Source organism: Meriones unguiculatus, chromosome 21 (genome assembly GCF_030254825.1).
Source record: "Meriones unguiculatus strain TT.TT164.6M chromosome 21, Bangor_MerUng_6.1, whole genome shotgun sequence".
Lineage (NCBI taxonomy): Eukaryota > Metazoa > Chordata > Mammalia > Rodentia > Muridae > Meriones > Meriones unguiculatus.
Window position 1 is genome coordinate 11832613 of NC_083368.1, and position 23268 is coordinate 11855880.

The following is a 23268-nucleotide window of genomic DNA, read 5'->3' on the forward strand; positions in this document are numbered from 1 at the left end:
AAAAAATAAGAAAAGAAAATCCTTGTCAATGCATAAAAAGGAAAAATACATTTGATTGAAACCTGAACTTGATAATGCCGCTCCTAACCCTGGTACGACAGGGTGACGTGGAAAGCGTGAAGAAGCGCAGTGTAGCGCTGGGAGGGAAGAGAATCATTGGACATTACTTTTATTTCAGGGTACTGTCTTCAGGAATTCTTTCAAGCCTCTTTCATGGCTTATAGTTTCAAAATTATGGTTTATAATTTTCAAAGAAGCAAAGATATCAACAAAATGAGATTAATTACTTGGCACAGCTTTGAGGGACAACAGTTGCTGATAAGGTAAGAGAAGTAAGAACAAATGAACTGGTCAGTAGTGAGGCAGTGACTTTCCTGGTGGGCAGGAAGCTGTCTTGCTAAACTTAGCGTCATAAAGCTTACCTTCCTGGGCGGTGTCGTACTGCATACACTCCAAGGAAGACTTTTCCTCTTCCTGTCCCCTTCCTCTGATTCCTCCCCCTCTTTTTCTCTGGATGCCTACCTTCTTCTGGTGTTTGTGTTTTCAGCGATTCACTCCACTCACTCCAGCTTCCCTTGGAGAGATGTAGCTTAGAAGAAATCTGAAATTCATATTCTGTAAATGGTGTCAGATCTTGCAGGACATATTTTCCTTTGGCATTTGCAGCATAAACCTTGAATCAGATGAGATTTGCTTCACTGAGATACAGTGCTTCTGTATTCTTTCTTATGTACTGTTGTGACAGTTCAGTACAGGCAGACAGTATGCAATGGCCAAAGCAAAGAGACAAGGCTCCCCTTCCCATAAAATAGTCAGCATGGAGACTGGAGAGATGGCTCAGCAATCCAGAGCACTGGTTACTCCTACAGAGGACCCAGGCTTGATTCCCAGACTCACATGGCTGCTCACAACTGTCTATAACTCCAGCTACAGGGGATGCAATTGGATGCCCTTTCCTGGCCTCTGTAGGCACCAAGCAAGCATGTGGTACACAGACAAAAGTCAGGCAAAACAACCATACACACTAAAACACACACACACACACACACACACACACACACACACACAATTGAAAATAATGAGCATCTTCAGGGAATTTCATAATCTTTTGCTTTTTAAAGTACATCATAGGTCCCTTCAGCTGTTTAGGTGTGCTAAGGGTGAACCTGATGTCTGTCCTCTCCTCAATACCCTCCATGGGCTCTATCGATAAATCCATGTTCTTACTCATTAGACAATCTGGCAGGACAGAATGAAATAGCAGAAAAGACAAGGTCTTTAAAGAACCTATTAGTAGCAAATGGATTGAAAGAGGACGTAGCTTGGCGGTACAGTTTGTCCTTCGTATTTGCAATGCTCCTATACAGAAAGGACAATACAGAGAATTTTTAAAATATTTATTTCTTTGTTTATGTGTGTCTGAGTGTTTGTATCTGTACCATGGAAGTGCAGGAGCTCCAAGGAAGCCAGCGAGGGCATTGGAAGAAGGCATTGGATCCCTTGAAACTGGCATTACAAGCAGCTGTAAGTCACCTGGGTGGGCGCTCAGACCCAAAGCCAGGTTCTCTGCTGCTGACGCATTTCCCCAGCCAGATATAGAGACTTTTAACTTGAAAGGACAATCTAGATAAGATGATCTTTTAAATTCTCCAGGTCTACCATTAAAAGAGAATAAATAATGCTAATTAGATGTTAATCTAATATTGTTTCTCATTAAGAAGAAAATAAAACTCAAGGGATTAAGAGCCTATCTATTGGGAGTTAGGGAGATGGCTCAGTGGTTAAAGCACTTACCGTTCTTCTAGAGGACCAGAATTCAATTCCTAGCACCCACATGGTGGCTCACAATTGTCAGTAATTTCAGTCCCAGGGGATCTGTCCTCTTCTGGCTTCCATGGGCACCAGGCACATACAGCACTCCAGGCAGGCCTGGAACTCTTAGCCTTCAGAATGCTGGGATTATAGGCATGTACCATTACACTAGTTCAAAAATCTATTGGGTTTGAAAGCCACATAGAGAAATTTCTACACTATATGTAATTAGCATATGATGAATGCTTTCACATAAAATTGGTCTAAGGAGAAAAATGTTAGTTATATTCTTTTGAATATCAGCTATATGTGAAGCCAATCCTTTGCTATAATATAAGCCACTGTACAAAAACTCTTGAAGGAATCATAATCCTACTTTTTTTATTATGATGAAAAATGGTAGCGCCAGGTTGGGGAAATGGCTCAGCGGGTGGAGCTGTTGCTAAACTAATGTGAGGACATAAGTCAAATCTCCAGGGTCAGTGCAGTGCCAGCCTTCTCTAGTGAGCTGAGTGGTGGGACAGGAAACTCTGAGACGCTCATAGGCCGGTAGCCTGGGGACTGTGTCTGTGAACAGCAAACACACCCTCTCAAGCAAGGTGAGAGTGGGATGTGAGGACAGACACTCAAGGTTGCTGTCTGACCTCCACTGGCATGGCATGATCACAGGACCCCCTGCACCCTCACACCTAGCATGTATTGCCTAACCTATCAAATTACAGTTCTTAGGAGTATCTAGTTCCATATAAGCCTTTGAGTAATACTTTAATATTTCTTTCCAATGTTTTCACTGTTAAAAAAAAAAAGAACAGTGAAGAAGGCGATTGAAAAATAAGGGGAAACAAATTCTTTATTGAAAATGGGTTTATGAAAGCCTGTGGCCTAAAAGCTTCAGAATCGGAGCTTGTGACTTGGCTCAGCAGGCAAAGGTGATTGGTGTGCCTGCCTTATGACCTAAGTTCTATCCGTAGCCCTCACAGTGGGAGGAGTGAGCTGACTCCTAAAGGTCGTCCTCTGACCTCCATATATACACTGTGGCACACATGTACCTATACACACACACACACACACACACACACACAAATAAATAAGTAAACAAAAGTAAAATAATTAAAATTCAGAATCAGGGATCAAGATATTTTTGATCTGTTTGTATGTATACGTACATGTGTGTGCATGTCTGTATGGGGGCATACACAAGCCTGCACATGTATGTGGAGACCAGAGGTCAATTCTAGGTGTCTTCATCAATTGCTCATCCACTGGTTTGTTGTTTGTTTGTTTCTCACTGACCCTGGCTCTTGCTGACTGGCGGGGCTAGCTGAGCAGCGTCCTCCAGGCATCCTGTCTTTGTCCTTCAGTGCTGGGATCACAGACATAGGCTGCCATGCCCCTCTCTTTAGAGGACCCAGAGTCAGGTCCTCATGCCTGCTCAGCAAACACTTCACCCACTGACGCGCCTCTCCTGCGCCAATACCTCTTCATAAACACAGAGATGGCTCAGGGATTAAGAGCACATGCTGCTTTTGCAGAGGAACAAGTTTTGGTTCCCAGCACCCATTTGGTGCCTCAGAACAATCTGCAACTCCAGTCCCAGGGGATCTGATGCCTTTTTCCTGCCTAAGGGAACACATGGCACACACACATTCAGGGAAACAGTTGTACACATACATTTTTTTAATAGAAAGAGATATATACAACTTTCTGATAGATTTCCAATTGTGTGTTTCCAAGCTAAACGTTTTTAAACTCCTTCTTCTTATTATTTTTTGACATGACAAGATGAGTCTGTGCAACAATGTCAAGGGTCCTTGCTGATTTTCCCCCCTTTCTCTAAAGATCATTACCATATTCCAGGATGTGCTGTTAAGCGGCCTGTATCTGAGCTGATTGAATGCCACGTGTCCCTCGTCTTTCCATTGCAGTATACCGTTGCTCCCAGAATCATTCAGAAAGCTGATTCTGATGTCCCACGGAGGAAGGGGCCTCACTAGTGACCAAGACAAACCGAAATGTGACGTCAGGCGTTACAAGCAGAGACATGAGCTGTTTAAAATGGTTGGTTTTACTTCTCAGCCACTGAAGTAATCCAACCTCATCTTTACCAAAAAGTGGATATGTTGACTCCAATTAATAGAATTAAAGAAAACCAATATGCCAATTACTGTGAAGGCAGAAACAGCTAGTGGTGACCACTCTGGAGAAAAAGAAATGTTAGGAAAATTCAAAGCAAATCAAAAATACAGGAAAAACAGTAAAAGAGCAAAGGGAAAGATGGTGTAGTTTTTAAAGAGACAGAAGGTGGATGAGGAGAAGGGAGGAGAGCGAATACGTATGCAAATACCAAGGCGGTACGGTGGGAAAGGAGAGAAAGAAGGCGTGAAGGGAGGACAGACACTCAAGCCCATCCGGATGGCCCCGCATCTGTCTGGATGGCTGCCAACTGGGATGCTTGAGTGGCTTTTAACTTAGCTAGGGCAACTGTATTGTTTACACATGTGCTGGAACCGGCTCATTACAGTTCCCAGGGTGAAGGCTGGCATTCTCAGAGCGGACACGTTTGTGTCTGGGCACACTGTGTGCAGTGTGTGGGCAGCCAGTGCGATGAAAGGACACATAGATGGCCTCCTGGAACCCGCTTCAGTCAGCGGTGTCGCTGGCAACCGCTTCTTTCATGGGAAGGCGACAGGAACTCTTTTTCTCTAAGAGAATGAGGTTGAAGGTCCCATTCTGTAGCGGCTTCTACATGGCCACCAGCCAGGTTTTCTTTTACATGCATCAAAACAGCTTCTAACTTTGTCTGTACCTACTGGTCACTTTTCATCAGTGCCGGTCTTCTTTGAAACAACCACACACAAAAGATTTGAGTGAGTTTTAAAATAATTTTCACGAACCAGTAAATGACACCTGAAAAACGGCAATAAAAATTTACCTATATCCAAGAAGGTGAATGTAAATGGAAATGAAGATGAGTTTCCAAGATCATTGACGGCAGTGACACTGACTGTGTACTTGGAATCAGCAAATTCAGGGGTTAGAGTAGATCTAAGAGCCAAATGGCTACAATTCTGACAACTGTTTCGAGCCTGAAAGATGTCATTGTTTGGTCCAGTTAACCTGTAATCCAAAGACAACTGTGTTTAACAATGTACTTTAAATCTGCTTCCTGCAATCATTAGAACAAAGTGTTCTAACATTGCAAATTCCAGACAGACATTTTAAGGCTGTTTTTGTTATCGGGGGATATACTGTGGGAATACTTGAATCCTGTTCTCATGGATAGGACCATGTCTTCTCCTCACCTCCCCGCTTTTTTTTTTTTTTTTTTTTTTGTGTGTGGCACAACTGAAACCTTTTAAAATGAATGTCTATAGGGGGTGTTTTACTTACAGTGTTCAAGTCCCCAAATGCTGGCTGTCATCTTGGCTCATCACAGTTCTTACCTTTATCCAAAGGATCTATGAGCATCTGACCTCCACTGAATGGAAGTATGGTGTGAGCTCAGTCTGGAGTAAGAAGCCTGGTCCCATTGTCTTTGTTGTTTTTTTGGTTGGTTTTGGTTTTTTACTTTATTTTATTTTGAGACAGGGTTTTTTTCCTGCCTGGGCTGTCCTGGACTTGCTTTGTAGACCAAGCTAGCCTTGAACTCTGTATCCCTGAGTGTTGGGATTACAGGCATGTGCTACAGTACCCAGCTCCCACTGCCTTCTGTATATCCTGCTCATAAAGGCACAAGCTGGACCTGTGATGAGATTATGTGATATAGTCCAGGAAGGGAGGTTCCCTGTGTCACCTCTTCTTATGGACTCTCACATCAACTATTTTAAAAAGCAATTCTTCCAAGGAGGAGTCTATTTGTGTATCATGATGCCCAAGCATGTGTGACTGCAAAAGAGATTTTTTTTTTCCACAGCCATCTTAACTTGCTTGCAGGGAGACCGTCTTAACCAAGGCCATGGATGACCCAAAGAAAACCTTGAATGACAATGTAGGTCTAAGGTATCACGCCTCACAGTTCAAATGACTGAGGCAGCTCTCACTGACAGACAGTGGAAACAGTATTTAAATTCTAGGTGAGCTATTTTTTGCTGTTTCTCCTTGGCAAATAAGGAAAGCATTTGATAGTGCTGAAAGCCTTGTAAAAGACTATATACAAAGCAGGCACATAGTCCTTTACTCACTGTAAAGTATAAGTGGTTTGCAGATGCGTATCTCGTCCAGGGTCCCAGGTGCAGGCCACAGTCCCATTTTCTCCTGTCTGGACACAGGATAGGTTTTGAGGTTGCTCTGGAGGAACTTTACAAAGGAAGAATAGTTGATATCAAAATTACAATGTTATTATTTGCCAGTATATTGATACCTTCCACATGTCCCACATCTAGATGAAGCCACATTCCAATGACATTACATTTTATTATATATAATAACATTACATTAATAATAATAATGATGACATTACATTATATTACAAGCTATAAATTTTCTCTAATAATTAAAGCAATAGTAATGAATATTGATCACATCTTCTGGCTGAAATCTGTGCCATGCGCCTTATAAGCGGTTCTCAGCCACAGCACTCCATAAAGTGCCTAAGATTATTTTTCATATTATCAAAAAAGAAACCAAGACTTAGGCATCTGTCATCTAAGGCATCTGTATCTGGCCCAGAATGCAAAACTATGAAAGGCAGAATCAGGACTCTGACCCAGGTGGGGCTGGTAAGCAACATTCCTACCATTTTTACTGGGAATACAAACATTATTACCAAAGGTAGAGCCACAGTGCCAGAGGAGTATCAACTTATTATTAGAAAACTTTAAGCCAGGCATGGTGACACCCACTTGTAATTGCCTCACTCGGGGCGCTAACATAGGAGGATTGTCAATTCAAGGACATCCTGAATTCTATTTCAACAAATGAACTCCATTTCAACAAGCAAAGACAAATCTCTACCAATGACAATTAAAAAACAAAAACCAAAAAACCAAAAAGCACTTGTTGCATCCATGCTTACTAAAGCTGCCATGACGTCGTATCACTTGGCGTTTAGGAGCAGGTATAGATTACTTCTTATGCATACAGATGGTTACAGATTCCACAGGCCAGGCATAGGCCTAGCTGTCGAAAGGTGCACAAAGCAAGGTATCTGTTTTAAACAATGTATTTTTAAAGCGTGTTTGGCTGTTTTGTTTGAGTGTGTACTTAGGCACCATGTGTGTGCCCGGTACCCACAGAGTGCAGAAGAGGGTGTCAAATCCCCTGATACTGAACTTGCAGATGGTTGTGAACCTCCGTGTCCTGGAAACTGAACCCAGGTCCTCTGCAAGAACAGAATTAATGGAGGGTCTTGAGAAAACATTTAGCTGCTCAGCCATCCCATTTACTCCACTTCTGAGACTTCCATGCAGACAGACGAACCTTTGGCAAGATAAAAAAAAAATGCACAACACAAAACCCTCCTCATGCCTTCTTCCAAAGCTGTAACTGAGGGGAAAAGATCTTTTTTTTTTCTACCATCCACCACAGATATGTGTACAACAGTGTTCATTGTGTAGCTTTGAACAAGTTAACATCTCAGCATTTAGTTTCATCTATTGACTGGGTGTAACAATATATAGCCCTCATGGTTCTAGCTAACAAAATAATACATTATTCCTTTTGCTAAAATAATAAGCATTTCCTTTTATGCATTTATTTGGGCATATAGACCTCCAGAATCTCTCAGCAGCTGCCTGGAGGTACTAACCTTGAAAGCCAGTAGCTTAAACGTTTCTATGGGATAAACTTGAACTAATGGGGAGCTAGGTAAATGATTTCCCCCTTTTCTTGCTTTTGTATTCCGTGTGGTTTTTCTGGGATGTCCTTAAATGACCGAAAAGTCAGCAGTATTTTCTGCCAGGGCCATTGCCAGCTTAGCAACACTACCATGCTGTACCGTCACATACACGTCATGGTGTTTCAGTCTATAGAGCACATTTATGACTGTGCAGTGCCGTCAGCTGGCGACGCCATTTTAGCTTATCTCAAGTACACTTGATGTTGTTTGCCCAATGGTGAAATTAATGCCACGTTTCTAGACCCGACCCAGTACTGAATGATGCATTAACTCTACCTCCTAACTCCCTTTCTCTCAGCTCTCTTCTTGAAGTATCAGCTTTGCAATTGGCAGATTTCCAGAGAAGGGCCCCAGATAGGCTGGTAGTTTCCTGTTAGCCTCCCTGTGTGTGACAGCCACTCCTCAGGAGTGAATGGAGATGAACGAACTCCTTCCTTGCTGTGCAGTTAGCAAGGGAAGAGGAGGTGCTCAGCTTCATGCCTGGGTTGCAAGAGTAGGAAGAGACACTCTTCCATCTCTTTAGGAGCTTGTAACTTTGAACCAATTTTCCCAAGCCAAGAGGATATAGGGTTCTAGCTTCAGAGAGCTAAGGACAGCAAATAGGCAATAGCTCCTAAAGGTCAGAGAAAGAGGAAAAGGAAGAATAGAAAGGAGAGAGATTGAAAGGCAAGATGTGGGGAGAGACTGTTAGTTGCTGAATAGGATCTTAATTCTGTTGATTTCTGGACTTTTCACACTGAGATTCTCATCCTGCTCTCAACAATAAAATACTTAATGTCATGGGAGAACTAAGGTATCTGTCTGTTGTTTGGGCTTCTACTTACTTCAATACACACACACACACACACACACACACACACACACACACACATGCATGCATGGCCACTTCCAAGAGTTCAGAAAAGAGTGCTCACCACCAACGGAGATCTGCACCCCACACACCACCTTAGGAATGGCGTTACATTTCGTCTTGCAGACAAATACATTTTTGTCAAGGGGAAGGTTGGTGACCTGAAAAGTGAAGGCTTGACCCTGGTGGACATGGATAATTTTCTCAGACTTGAAGAGGGTTAATTGGTCTTCATGATGAGAGCAGCCATATTTAGAATTCAAAGAGCAGGAAATATTGGCGGCTGCCCCAAGTGGAATCGTAGGGGAAGGCTGGACAGTTACGCTGCCTCGCTTGCATGGATCTGGAGGAAGAAATAAAAGCAAAACTCAGTTGGAAGGAAGACATCCATTTTGAGATGGAGAGTTTATTCAATCCCCTCAGCAGGGTAAAATTAAAACTCATCAGATTATAGACCTACTAATAATGCACATTGCTCTGGCAGTATTGGCAATATTGGAAAATAGAAGAACAACCATACTAAACTGTATCTGAATTAAATATATCTTCTTCTCAAAACATCCATGCTATAATCATAACTTCAAGAGGAAAGTAGTGAAAAGGTAGCATTGAAAGAACATTCTGCAATGCAGTTCCAAAATAGTTTATGGTACTTTTCCACATGCAGTTTTCACACCAGACTGCTTAAAGAGAGCTTCCCAGGATAAATAATATGTTTACCATCACCCTTGTGATTTAAAATGCTTACTTTAGAAATTACATTAAGAAAAAAAGAGACTTTAAGAAAAAAAGACTTTAGGGGCACTTCCAGAAACAATTTCTTCTCTTAATGTATCAGTTGTATTAAATGTGTATAACTTATATCATCATTTTATAACAAGATAAAACATTCAGAGGTTCAGGTGTGCTTTGAATTGGCATCACGGATGAAAATCAGAAGCCAGATGTGGTTCTATAATCCCAGCACGTGGGAAGCTGAGATGGGGCATCATTCGCTAAAGGCCAGACTAGGCACATAGTCAGAGTATGTGCCAAACAAACAAAACAAAGCAAAGGAAAGTGGGTTTAATATAATAATCCATATATTGATTCTTCTTCAAGATGCAGGTGTCCTGGGCAGTATTATTGAAGAAAAGGACATGTATACGCTCCTCTTTTTTGGATGACTCTTATGGATTAGTTACTATAGCCAATGCAGCCTTGACTTCCCACTTGACTCAACTCCAAAAGCCTTCCACTGACACACTTCAGTAAAAACATCTACAAAGTACAGATTCATTCTCAATTTCAGATGTGATGTAAAGGCCCCACTGGAAGTCTTCTTTGGGGATAATTCTACGATGTGATCAATGTGCATCAAAAGAAAATTGTAAAGAAGTCATTATTTACCTCAAGTAAAAGAAATACTAAACAATCCTTTAAAATAAAACACTCATTTTTATTTTCAAAGCTAAAATGAGGTCTCTCTCCTGCTCTTATTTTTCTTCCATGTTATTCTTGGTTTCTTTGATCTTCATTATAATGGGCCAGAAAGCCAAAAGCAAACTCTTACTCACAAAGTCAGGAAAATGTAACCTCTTCTTAAATATATGAATTCACCCATGAATACCCCTGCTAAAACAGGAGTATTTTAATTTTTAATTATTTTATTTTATTTATTATTTATGTATGTGCACATGTGATACAGAACACATATGGAGGGTGGCGTGTGGGTTAAACTCGGGATTAAACTCAAGTGGTTAGGCTTGCCTAGCAAGTGCCTTTACCTGCTGAATAATCTTTCTGGTCCTAAAATGCACTTTAATATAAAATATACATCCATTATGCTTCATGTTTCTTAGTAAGTTTTTTTAAAGAGTAGATGCAGGATTATATCCTTATATTAATTATTAAAACAAATAAGGTAATACTACAGAGCCAGACTTATCCATTAAATGGTAAAAGACTAACCTCCAAATCCATTTAGAGCACTTACCACAATGTCTGATTCATTTGTATCTGAGAATTTAAACTGTAGTTTCTTCAACAGACTAGCTTACAGAACTATCTTACCTATTAAAGCCGTTTCTCTACTCAACAGCCACATGAATAAAAAAATAAGTGCTAACAAGCATTCTCTGTCAGTGTGTGCCATGGGTAGTCAACTCCAGAAGGCAACGCGAGTTCTCCTTGTAAAAGAAGACACATTCATTCATGTTAAATACATTCTGAAAACAGCAGAACCACAACCTTCCAAACCAAGACAAGCACTATTGTTTCCTCATCTTCTTCAGAGTGTAAAACTCCAAAGCTGAAGGATCATCGTCCCTTTCCGCCTCCCATCTCAGGGAACTGCCTTGGGGTGAGCAGAGGCTGAGAAGGGGCTGGCTCTCTCACTGTGTCAGGATGTGGGGCACTAACCCCACCCCCATGTTCACAAAGCCCTAGGAAGCGATCACCTCCCAAAGGCTCCATCTCCCCAAACTATTGGGGGTTAACGCTTCAACATGTGAATTTTGATAGGACATGAACAGACCAAACTTTGAAGTCATTTAAAATTGGTTTTAGATACTTTGTGACCGCATGGCAAATATTTATCCTGCCTATATTCTACCCCACATAAAATTTGTTTTTCTTCTTAATTGAGGCTACATCATGACAATCAAACAGAGCTTTTGATTGGGGGAGAACTTCTAATCTCATTGTAGGTCTGAAAACGGTAAATTAAAAAATGGCTCACCCTGATGTGCTGGCAAGAACACTGCCTTGTGTCTTATCCTGGTTATTTTTGCCACATTGTGATTGGCATCTTTAACAGGTTTTCATTATTGTAGTGAAGAGGTTAAAATATAATATCGTAGAACATTAGCCAGTGGTGTTAAAAACACTGGAAAGATCAGCCACAAGAAAGTCATTTTGTACTGAATATGGTGGCACGGTACCTGACCCCAGCACTCTGGTGGCTGAGGCAGAAGTCTCACAGGTTTGAAGTCAGCCTGGGCAAACTCCTGTCTCAAAATAATTTTAGCAACAACAGAACTTCATTTTGATTTTTGACTCGGTTAGTTTTATGTCAACTTGACATAAGCTAGAGTCATTTGAGAGGAGGGGTTCTCAACTGAGAAAATGTCACCATAAGATCTGTTTGTAGGAGACTCTGTAATACTTAATGTAGGTGCTTCCTACTTACTGGGAGCAAGGCCACCTCTGGGCAGGTGGTCCTGGGTGCTACAAGAAAGCAAGCCGAAGCTGGGTTGGTGGGGCACTCCTGTGATCCCAGCACTCAGGGAGGCAGAGGCAGGTGGATCTCTGTGAGTTTGAGGCCAGCCTGGTCAACAAAGCAAGTCCAGGACAGCCAAGGCTACACAGAAAAACACTGTCTTGGGGGAAAAAGAAGCAAGCCAAGCAAGCCATGGAGAGCAAGCTGGTAAACAGTATTCTTTCATGGCTTTTGCTTCTGTTCTTGCCTCCTGCTTCCTGACATAATTTCTTTCAAAGACGGACGGTGATATGCAAGTCTAAGTTGAAATAAACCCTTTCCTCCCCAAGTTGCTTTTAGGTATGGTGCTTATCAAAGCAATAGAAATCCCATCTAAGGGGGAAAAATTGGTGATGGAACTGGGCATTGCTCCGCCAGGCCTGACCATGTTGTCTTGGGGAGGGTTGTGACAGGACTTTGGAACGTTGGGCTGGAGAAGCCATTGAGCGCCCAGAGCCTAGTGAACTGTTGTGGGACCTCAGGAGATAAACCTGAGGACAGTGCGGACGGTGAGGAGGTAGCTTGTGAAGTTTCAGAGGGAAGCAAAGACTCCATCAGTGTTGCTTGAGCGATACTTTGAATTAAGAACCATTCAAGTGAAACCTTTGCTTTGTTGGGACAGTCGGTACTGGTCAGCGAGGGAGGGAGAAGCAGCTGTGATTGAGAAGAGGCCAACATCATTTAGGTGAAACCTGGTGGGAGCTCTTACTCAGAGGCAGTACGCAGAAGCTGTGGTCCAGAGAGGGCAAAGGCTACGTTTCATGCTGGCAGCCAGACTTGGTAGTATGTAAGAGTCACCTAGGTGGTACTGGTTTTGAAGGCACGAGGGTGTCTTGATGAGCAGTGGAGACTTGTCATTATGTGGCCAGGCAGGAATCCTGGAGGAGAGACAGGAGCATTCATTAGCAAGGGTGCAGACTCATTTGCAATAGAAGCCCTAGGGTTGAAGGGTTCATGGAAAGAAATTGAGAAATTGGTACAATGCGGCAGGACCAGAGTCTTTAAGGAGAACCCAGAATAATTCCAACACGTCAGGAGGTAGAAGCAGGCAGATCTCTGTGAGTATGAGGCCAACCTGATCTACAAATCGAGTTCAGGACAGTCAAGGTTACACAGAGAAATCCTGTTTCAATTGGAAAAAACAGCCCAGAAGAGGCTATTGGTGAAGATGTAGCCCAATTTAAGTGGAGACCCTAACATTTTGGAGATATGAGTACAATAGGACAAGACCAAGGATAACAGGAGCTGTCCTTCAGAGTCCCTTAGAGCTTAGAAACGTGTGAGTCTCGGAAGTCTGACATCGAGATTTACTGTTGGATTTTGGTTTTGCTTTGACCTGATTGTGACTGTGTCATGATTTATCCCTTTTGGAATAAGAAAGTATTAACCCTATTTTTGACTTTACAATTAAGAGACTTTGGAATTTTAGAGAGACTTTGGATATCTTGAAGAGACTAACTTTTAAGTGTTTGAATGTTTTAAAGACTGTGAGTTTTTTCAAGTTTTATATTGTAATATGAATAATGAGATAATAGGGATGATGAAGTAAGGGCAAGTTATGGTTTAATAGTGAAGTGTTTATTTATGAAACTGGATGGGATCAATTGTCCTGGCTAGTTTTCTGTCACCTTGTTGCAGGGTAGAGTCATATGGAAAGAGAATCTCTCAGCTGAGAAAATGCCCCCATAAGACAGCTCATGTTGGTGAGGGTGTAGAGGAAGGAGGGCATGCTGATAGGAGTACAAAGGTGCACAGCCACAATTCCTCAAGAAGCTAGGAAAAGATTCAGCTCGAGATCTATATATACCAATCTTGGGCATATACCAAAAGGACCCTATATCCTATTACAGAGACACTGGCTTATCCAGAAATTGGAAATGGCCTAGATGTCCACCAACTGATGAGAGGAGAAAAAAATGTTGTACATTTATGCAATGGAATTATTACTCAGCTTTTAAAAAAATAAAACCACAAATTTCACAGGTAAATGGATAAAGTTGGAAAAGTTCAGCCAGGCTGAGGAAACCCAGACCCCAAAAGACAAATGTGGTATGTACTCTGTTATAAGTGGATGTTGGCTTTTAAGCCTTCAGTAGGCATCCCACAATCCACGTAATCACAGAGGTTAGGTAACTAGTAGGAAACTTGCGGGGAGAGGAGGATTCCCCAAGAAAGAGGAAATAGAATACATAGTTATGGAGAGACAGTGGAGACTGGAGCAGGAGGAGAAATAAGGAGGAGGAGAAAAGAAGAAGTAAGAGAGGGAATTTGGAGAGCAACAACATTAAGGTCCATTTGATGGGTAATTCAGAAACACATTAATATGTAACTTTCTTAAACTATATACATACATAAAATAAATCTAAATGCGGTCACCAAGTAACAGGGAAGCCAATGTCCCAACTAGACATCTTTTGCCACCAAGTGAAACTTCAAATGACAGGAATGAATTACATTCAATTGAGTTGTTGGCCAAAGGGGCCCCACGAATACCCCCAAACAACTCAGGCCAAGGCCATTGGTGGCCCTCCACACACTACCAATAGCCTTACCAATATCTTACCAAAGGCTATTGGTATGGCTCTATTGCTGAAGACAACACTTTCATATCTCATTGAACATGGAAAAGTTTAGATGGTGTCTAACTAGAAACTAATCCCTAGCATTCAGGGAACTAGAAGGTATTCTTCATGGTGCCAGAGGAAAAAGGCAAAAAGCAATCCAGTTACAAACCCTGCAGTCTACAACGGTGACGAATGCAAGCTATTCCCATACAATAAGGACAAAAGCACTATGGGAGGGACCAACTGCTCTGGTTGGACGTAAGGCCCATGGCACCACGCCCAGTGCTGACTGGGTGACCAAGGACCTGAGACTATATAGGTCACGTGCCTAGGGGAAAACTGTATACCATTGTTCTGCTAAAGGCACACAACAATAAAATGACTCCTAAGGACATGTTGCTAATGACTCCTAATGACATCTATATCTTGAAACCAGGGAAGGTTTCTCTTTCAGTAAATAGAAACTAATACAGAGACCTACAACTGGATAATGGTCAGAGAGCAGAGAGATTTTGGAACAGTCAGTCCTAAATGAGACCTTTATAAGACCCCTCTTCTCAGGGTTCAGGGAGATATGAGAAAGAGGAAGGGAAGAGATTGTAAGAGCCAGAGGTGATGGAGGACAGCAAGGAAACAGTGTCTTCCAGACACAGCAGGGCTGCTGCCCATATGAACTCAGAGAGACTGTGGCACAGGGCCTGCACAGGTTCAAGTGTCGTAGGGGGAAGTAGACACCATTTCCACTTCTACCCACGAAGCTATCCACAATTGACACCCCTTTGCAAAGCACAAATTTGTTTTCTCCAATGGAATGTCACTGAGTATGTAAGGGTAGGCTACATGCCCAGGCGAATGGTTAACACAAAACAAACTCAATGATGTGTTTGTGGGTCTTTTTTGTGTAGTTTTGTTTGTTTGTTTGAGCATTTAAAAAAATCTTACTGGTCTTTTGCTTGTATGTTATGGTTTCTGATTTTGTGTTTTATGTTTTGTTTTGTTTGCTTGTTTGTTTTTTTATGTGTGTGTTTCTTGTGCTTTTTCACTTTTTTCCTTTTAAAAAATTCTGTTGTTTTTTTTTTAATTTTAATTTGCCTTTTTGTTTTTAGAACAGACAGACAAAGAAGGTGTTGAACTAGAGGGATAGGAAGGTTGGAAGAATCTGGGAGGAGATGAGGGAGGGAAAATTGTGATCAGAATGTATTGTATAAATTTTTAATTAAAAAAGAAAAATGAAGGAAAAAAAAGATTTGTTTGTAGGCAAGTTGTGGTGCATGTTCTTGATTAATGACTGATGTAGGTGGTCCCAGGTCATTGAGGACAATGTCACTGCAGGGCAAATGGTCCTGGATGGGATAAGAAAGCAGGCTGAGCAAGCCATGGGGAACAAGCCAGGAAGCAGCATTCTTTTGCAGCTTTTGCTTCAGTTCCTGCCTTGAGTTCCCACCCTAGCTTCCATTAGTGAGGGACTATGATGTACAAGCGTAAGCTGAAATAAACCCTTTCCTCTTCAGGTTGCTTCTGATCTCAGCAATAGGAACCCTGACTGAGACAGCCTTTGTGCTGCTTTTAAAAGCAGACGAGATTTTCACTAATGGGCTCCCTCTGTCAGGAGAGGCAGTGTCGTAACACAAAGCGTGATAAATTGAAACACAGCATGCTGGGCAGGCATTGTTGGAACGTAGTGTATAAATATAAAGATATGTCACATGTAAGATATTCTATATGGATAAATGGTAACGTCAGGTTTATATAACACACTGATGTACGCATAAACATTGATTTTCCTTGAATGTCGGGTGAAAGCAACTTCATTTATGAGAAGTTCAAACCCCTCAACAACCTTCAAGTAAATGAGCCATCTTCCAATAAAATGAAACCTCCTCTGGACTGTAAACATCCTTCACACTGCCAGTCTCTAAGGCCAATAGCAAAACTACCATTCTACCATGAATCACAGAATGAAAGACTGTCCCTGACTCATCACCCCACAGCTTCCAGACAGTGAAAAAATGTCTCAGAGGGAGGTCAGTGCAGGGCCCAGGCAGCACCACCCAGCAGAGGCAGGAAGAAGGTGCAGTAGCTGCTGCTGCTGCCAGTCTATGCCCGGTCACCCCAGAGACAAGCGCAAAACAGGCAGCTTCTTTCAAGTTGTCCTTGAACAGAATATGAAAACGAACAAACAAACAAACAACAACAAACAAAACCAAAACCCTAGGTCTTCCGGAGGTGCTAATTTCACCCAGACAGGAACATTTTTTGTGTCCACATTTGTTTTCCTCGGTGGCACTGTGAGAAGCTGAAGGAAAACTGTGGTTTTGTGAGAAGAAAGGGCTAGCATATCCAGCTCTGCTGTGTGTGGGAGTCCCATTTCCTCATCCCTGTGGTGTACCTTCATCTTCATATGAAGATGATCGTGGTAGTGTCTCAGGGCCACACCAACTCCTAGGACCAAATAAGCCGTCCACTGAGGAAGCTATTTCATTTTGAGTCCTGGGGTGTGTTGCTTTTGGAATCGCTTTCAGATGGGATTGTACATTTTTCTGAACAAGATAAAATATTTTTATTTGGCACTGAAAGAGGCCTTTTAGAGGCTGACAGGCAACTGTTACAGGCTGTTGTCTGTCCCTCCCTCCTTCACCTCCTTGACAGGTGACATTTTTGTTCACCATAGAACTACCAATGTTGACTCTGATTGTGCCCTGGGCTTGTATTACAAAGCCATGCTGTAAATTAACAGTAGAATCAAGGAAACCTGTTATGAAAAAACAACAAAAACAAATCTTTTACTATAACTTTCAAGGTTCTAATACAAAATGTTTAAGACTCAAACTTTAAAAGAATACAAACATTTTTGTTTATGTTTAAAAGAATTTGAGACATGGTCTTATGTAATGCAAGCTAGCTTTATACTTATATTTTCAGGATGATCTTGAACTCCTTGTTTAATCTTTAAATATCTGTCTATCATCCATCACCATCATCATCTAGTTATTTGTTTGTCCACCTTTGCCATGGTATGTGGATGGAGATCAGAGAATGTTCTGCTTGTGGAAGTCTGGAAGTCGGCTCTCTTCTTTCAGTTTTTTGTCTCAGGGACTGAATTTAGGTTGTCAGGCTTGTTGGGAAGCTCCTTAATGCACTCATCCATCTCATCAGTCCCAATCTTGAAACTTTATCCTCTTACCCCCTGCCACCCTCATGCAAGAATTATAGGCCTGAGCTATTACATCATACTCTACTCGTGTGGTTTTTAATAATCGAAATAACAGACATTTTACAAGACTAATATTTAAACAGCTTAGGAAAAAAGAAGGGAAGACAATGAGAAATCTTACCACATTAACTAGTCAGTACATTTTGAGATCTAAGTTAAAATTGAATAATTGGAAAATTGTGCTTAAAAAAGGAAGGGGTTGGAGAGAAAAGCCATGTCAAGAGTTTTCCCATAATAAAATTAATAAAAAATTTAAAGAACACGTGTTCAGTTCCAAGATATTTCCAGATTAAAATATTTTTTTGCCAAAATTAAATTTATCAAATTGGGGCTGGAGAGATGATTTAGCGGTTAAGTGCACTGGCTGCTCCTCTAAAGGATTCGGGCCTGATTCCCAGCGTCCACTTGGTGGCCCACAATCACCTATAACTCCAGTTCCAGGGTATCTGACACACTCCTCTGGCCTCCACAGGCACCAGGCAAGGACATGGGGCACAGACATACATGGAAGCAAAACATCCATACGCATAAACTAACAAAAACGATTAAATCACAGGACTGAAAAAGAAATCATAGCTATGACCGCATTCAGGAGCATCATGCTGCAAGCGGCCCGCCTTCAGCTCTTCTCTAGCTGCTGCCTTCCTTTCAGTTCCCTCCTCCTGAATGTACAATCCAAAAGCTACCTGTATTCCTCTTTTAACATTTGCAGATACTAAGGGTCAGACCTTGATAGTGTAAAGTTTTCTCTACTGAAAAAAAAAATCTGCCTCTCCTTGGAGTGGAAGATAGAGATGGGATCATTTTTATATTAATAGGAGAGAGTGTCGGTGGCAGGCGTCTTCCTAGTACATGTACTGGAAATTACCATTACCTGTGTTCCCTTTGCTTGAGTCTAAAAGGCTGACAAGCAGTGGGGGTTGCTTTGGCATCTTGTTTCACCTCTACTGTAACAGTGATAGTGAACACTTCCTGATGGAAACTGGTCCCTGGCCTGCATGTGGTTCCTGCCTCTTATCAGGCAAAAGCTGAACACCTGGGGGATCGTCTTTGTTTTGTTCTTGGCTGGCACTTTAAAGAGCTGATCTGGTCTCCTTTCTGCTGCAATAGCTCCTGTCTGACATACTCTTTGGGCCTTTTGTGAATGGTGTGTAGGGGTACACTGTGTGAGAAGGGTGATCTGCTCCAGTCACGTGGTAGTTAACTGCTGTGACACCCCAACATCTATTCTTTTAGTGTGTCCTTTCAGAATTTTTTATATGGCTTTATAAATTAGTAAGTCAGGCTTTTTAGCTAAGTACAATCGAGAGAGCTAGCCATTCCTACCTTCTTTTGAAACTAGTAGGCAGTTTCTAAAGCCATCATGTAGCTATCAACCCTTCTTTATGATTTTCTCTTTCTACTCAATACTCAATAGCTGAAGCACCACTGATGTGAACCAAATTTAGCACACCATACACACACACACACACACACACACATCTGTGTGCAGCTGCTAAAGCAGCATTGGATGCTTGATCACCTCACTGTTAGTGTTTGTAGATCTGTGGCTCCCTACCCAAGGATAGAAGCTTTCCTTTATTGCTTGAGTTTAGGAAACTCCTTAATGTTTGCTTATGTTTGCTTGTTTATTTTCAATACTTTTAGGATTTTTTTATCGTTTATCCATAACAACAACAACAACAACATTTTGCCAGATTCATTCCTGAGACACACAGATGCTTACCACATATAAGCCAATAAATGTTAACACAGCACATTAATGGAATGATGGATGAAAAAAAAAAGATCACTTGATTATTTCAACAATTAGAAAAGGCTTCTGACAAAGTCCAACATCCCTTCATGATAAAAGCCTTGCTTTGGAATGGAAGGAATGTATTTGAACACAATAAAGGCTATATATAATAAACTACTTCCAACATTATGCTACATGGAAAAAACACAAAGCTTTACTCTAAGATCAGAAACAAGACAAGGGTGTGTACTTTCTCCACTCCTACTCAACATAGCATTTAAAGTCTTATCTAGGACAATAAGACGTGAGAAGGATGTAACAGGGAAACACATAGGAAAGGAAGGAGTCAAGGCATACTTGTGTGCAGAAGACATCTTTCCATACATATGAGCATTTAGCTGGGTATAGTGCAATATTTTGTACTCACACAAAACAGACATGGTCGATGGAACTAAAGACATAGATTCTAGCTCACACAGCTACAGCTACATTTTTGTTTAAACAAGAAAAATACATAATGTGGAAAAGACAGCCTCTTCAACAAACAGTTCCGTAAAAGCTGGATATCTACATGCTAAAGAATGAAACAAGAACTGGTACAAAAATCACCTCCAAACAGACCCAATGCCCGAACAAAAGACAAGAACCCCTAAAACTCTTGAGGAAAAGTAAGACGCATACTCTAAGACACAGGCATAAACAGGAATTTTCTCAACTAAATTCCAGTCATGCAAAAAATAACCCCAACTGACACATGAAATGTAAACGCTTCAGAGTATTTGTATGTAGAATATACAAGAATTAAAAAAAAAAATACCTAAGCAACAAGAAATCAAACAATCCAGTCAATAAATGGGCTAATTAAAAGAACAGACGGTTCTGAAAACATGAAGTGCAAATAGCTCGCGAGCAAATACAAGTGTCTAACATTGAAAGGCAAAGAAATATCACATAGAGATTCCATCACCGCTGAGTCAGGAAGGGATAAGGAAAACACAAGCAAGCAGCAACAACAACAAAGAGAGCTAGGGTCAAAGGTTACGAGTGCTTGCTGTACAAGCCTAGTGAGCTGAGGTTGATTCTTGGATCCCAGGGAGGAAGGAAGCAATCAAAGCCTGTATGTTCCCCTGACTTCCACATGCTAACTGTGGCGGGTGTGCACATGGGCACACAAAAACACATGCTGTCATTACTACTACTAAAAAACTTTCAATGGCCAAACTAGGTAAAGTGGTACCAGACTTGTAGCCTCAACACTCAGGAAGCTGAAACTTCAGATCACTGTAGCCCAGAGTTCAAGGCCAGCTTGGGAAACACAGCAAGAAGCTCATGTTAAAAAAAAAAAAAAAAAGTGAAACAAATCAAACAAAACAGAAGAAAACAACAACAAACCCAAAGAATACAAAACAAAGAACAAAGGAAAATGAGCCCAAATGAAACTAAAGGCAACCAACATTCGTTGAGAACGTTAAGTCGTAAGGCTGGGGAAATGGCTTAGTGGCTAAGAGCGGGAACTGCTCTCGCAGAGAACCTGAGTGTAGTTTCCAGTGCCCACGTCAGGCAGTTCACAGCAACCACCTCCAAGTCTAGTTTCAGGGCGTTGGACACCTCTGGCCTCCGGGGGCATCTGTGCTCATGTGCACATACCCACCCATCACTACCACACAGGCACACAATTAAAAACAATACAAATAAACCTTTTCTTAAAGAACATTAAATCTCCTGCAAAAGGTTTCTTCCTTTCCTTATTCCAGAGGCCTCTCTTTAATACCTTAGTACCAAAATCTCCATGTATGGCCAACATGTGGAGGCAGGAGGCTTATTTCTGCCTCTTGTGCACTGGGAAATTCTGATAAGCTTTCTTCATGTGACATCAGCCTCTGCCTTCTCGGAAAGTGAAAGGAATTAGAACTAATAGCCTTCCCACAAGGCTTTTTATATGAATGGAGTGCTTCCTAACAATGCACATGTCAACATCTCTGCCTGATGTTTACTTAATGAATTCCTTTTCTTGATGTCATAGTGACACAACAGATTGTGATTCATCTAAACCTGATCGTCTTTCCTGGCCCTTATTAACAATTTTTCGTAATGCAAAGCATATAACTTAGTTCTTAATCTTGCTCTGCTCCACAAAGGAACTATCAGCAGTTCTACACTGTAGGGACAATCGCAGTGACCATGGTGACACAGGAAACTTAGGAGCAGACTCAGAGTCAGGGCAGAGTAATGTTTCATGCTTTCCTCTCACTCTTCTGTCACTCTTTCGGCTTGCTAACCTAACAGCAGGTCTGATCACGCTGCCTATCAGAATTCTGGGGGAACTGGCCTATACAATTCATTATTTTCAGGGAGCCTCAGCCTTCCCAGGTCAGTGTCACAAACTAGCTAACTCACAGCTGAATTGGTATGTGCTCTTATCACTTAAATCCAAGCTTTCAAAAGCATCTGCTGAGCAACTGGGCTAGTCAAGAACTGAGCAGAAGACTTAGAAAAGATGCTTCACTCTCAGCTCACAGTTCTAGCTGTGTGGCCTGTCTACAGAATGAGAAATAAAACAGTCCCTGCTCTACAAGACTATTGTGGGGTTAAAATGAGATGCTCTTGGGCACTGTACCTAGCATATAGCAAGTGCTCAGTAGATAATTCTCCCATTCTTATGCTGAAAAGAAAAAGAACACCACTACATTTTTTTTTCGAGGTCATTGTTAAAATTCAGGTAGGTAGCTTGAACCTTTGATCTCTCTCTTCAAGCACTCATCTGAAAGATTACTTCGATTAAAACAAGGTGCCCTCTCTTTGTTTGCTATACTCTTTAAGTAAGTCTAATTTTAACTTCTACGGTGCCCACCAAAGGTAGTGAGAAAAACGGATGTTCAATTCGTATTTCTATCTTAAAAATAACAACAAACGCTGTTGCAGTATGCAAAAAAAGAGTACTAAAAACTTCCCAGAGCAAGCTGTTCCATGTCTCCTCTGAGATTTGGTGATTACAAACTGAAAGCAGTGACGGCAAAAATTTGCTAGACCACAAACTAGGTGAGGCCGTAAGAAAGTGAGCCCAGCGTTGAGAAGTTACTTGGAACACTTACTGTTTGAGAGGATTCTTACCCCCTAACGTCAGTCAGATCAAGGCTCGGAGTTTGCCATCCTATCTAACTAACCACGGGTGACATTCAAGAGCCGCGCAGAATGAATCAGAGCAAACTGCGGTGCCTAACCGAGGGGTAGCTGAGGACTCACTGAATCGGGGGTGGAGGGCGCGCAGGGAAAGGGGCGCCATAACCATCCCTCACTGAGGAGGGTTGGGAACCCAATTTCTCTTCCCCACTCTGCCTCCTCACCTCTACTTTTAAGACAGCAGCACCTCACTCTGTAAGGCAGAAGTGGTCCCCTGTATCAGCCTACCGAGTGTGGGTCTGGGTCACAGCTGTCCCCGAGGTGTGGCTCCCCTCCCGTTTAGACCTTTATCAAGGGTTCCAAACATTATCCCAATCCCAGGGAAGCCTGCGGGGCCCGGTCTGAGGACCAGTCAGTGCCCCAGGATGAAGGGAAGTCGGGTCCAGGACCCAGGAGTCGAGAGGTCTCCTTACCGGGTTGCTGGGCGCTTGCCAGGTGCGGCCACCCGCCGGAGGTCTTCCCGCGCCAGGACGCGGAGAGCGGTCCCGGCGCCCGCTAGCCCGGAGCCGCGCCACGGCAGGGTCCGCGACGGCGTGGTCCCGCCGTGCAGCGGCCTCGGGCAAGTGTCTCCGTTGGGGTGCCCGCCCCCGGGGAAGTCCCTTCCGCGCTCTCACCACGCCCTCTGTGAGCCGCAGAGGGAGGGGTTAAAACTAAGTGAGAAAGGAACCGACGCGTGTGACCCCGGTTGCTAGTGCCCTGCATGCCCTGTGCGGTTCTGAGAAAAGAGGGAAACCCCAGGGCGGGGGGCATGTGCCAGAAAACGACAGGGCTGACGGGCGAACTGACCCAGATCCACTTAGCAGCTCAGCAACACTGCATTTGTGCATTGATTTAAA

At 42.3% G+C, this 23268-nt stretch overlaps 1 protein-coding gene across 3 annotated transcripts in view; it reads right to left on the minus strand.

The window, feature by feature from the left end:
- Nucleotides 1-22997, minus strand: part of Il12rb2 (interleukin 12 receptor subunit beta 2) — a 62724-nt gene extending 39727 nt beyond the window's left edge. Inside the window, exons 1-8 of one of the 3 annotated variants that reach the window (XM_060373739.1) lie at nt 22846-22997; nt 12535-12614; nt 10551-10666; nt 8563-8841; nt 5994-6108; nt 4745-4929; nt 3660-3802; nt 523-673 (exon numbers count right to left, since the gene is read on the minus strand). In XM_060373739.1, coding sequence (XP_060229722.1) covers nt 523-673; nt 3660-3802; nt 4745-4929; nt 5994-6108; nt 8563-8841; nt 10551-10632 — 955 coding nt within the window. In that variant the 5' untranslated portion in view covers nt 10633-10666; nt 12535-12614; nt 22846-22997. Of the gene's footprint in view, nt 1-522; nt 674-3659; nt 3803-4744; nt 4930-5993; nt 6109-7044; nt 7133-8562; nt 8842-10550; nt 10667-12445; nt 12615-22845 lie in introns of those variants that run through there. The other 2 variants (XM_021648994.2, XM_060373740.1) reach the window with 2 other exon arrangements.
- Nucleotides 22998-23268: the final 271 nt, after the last annotated feature.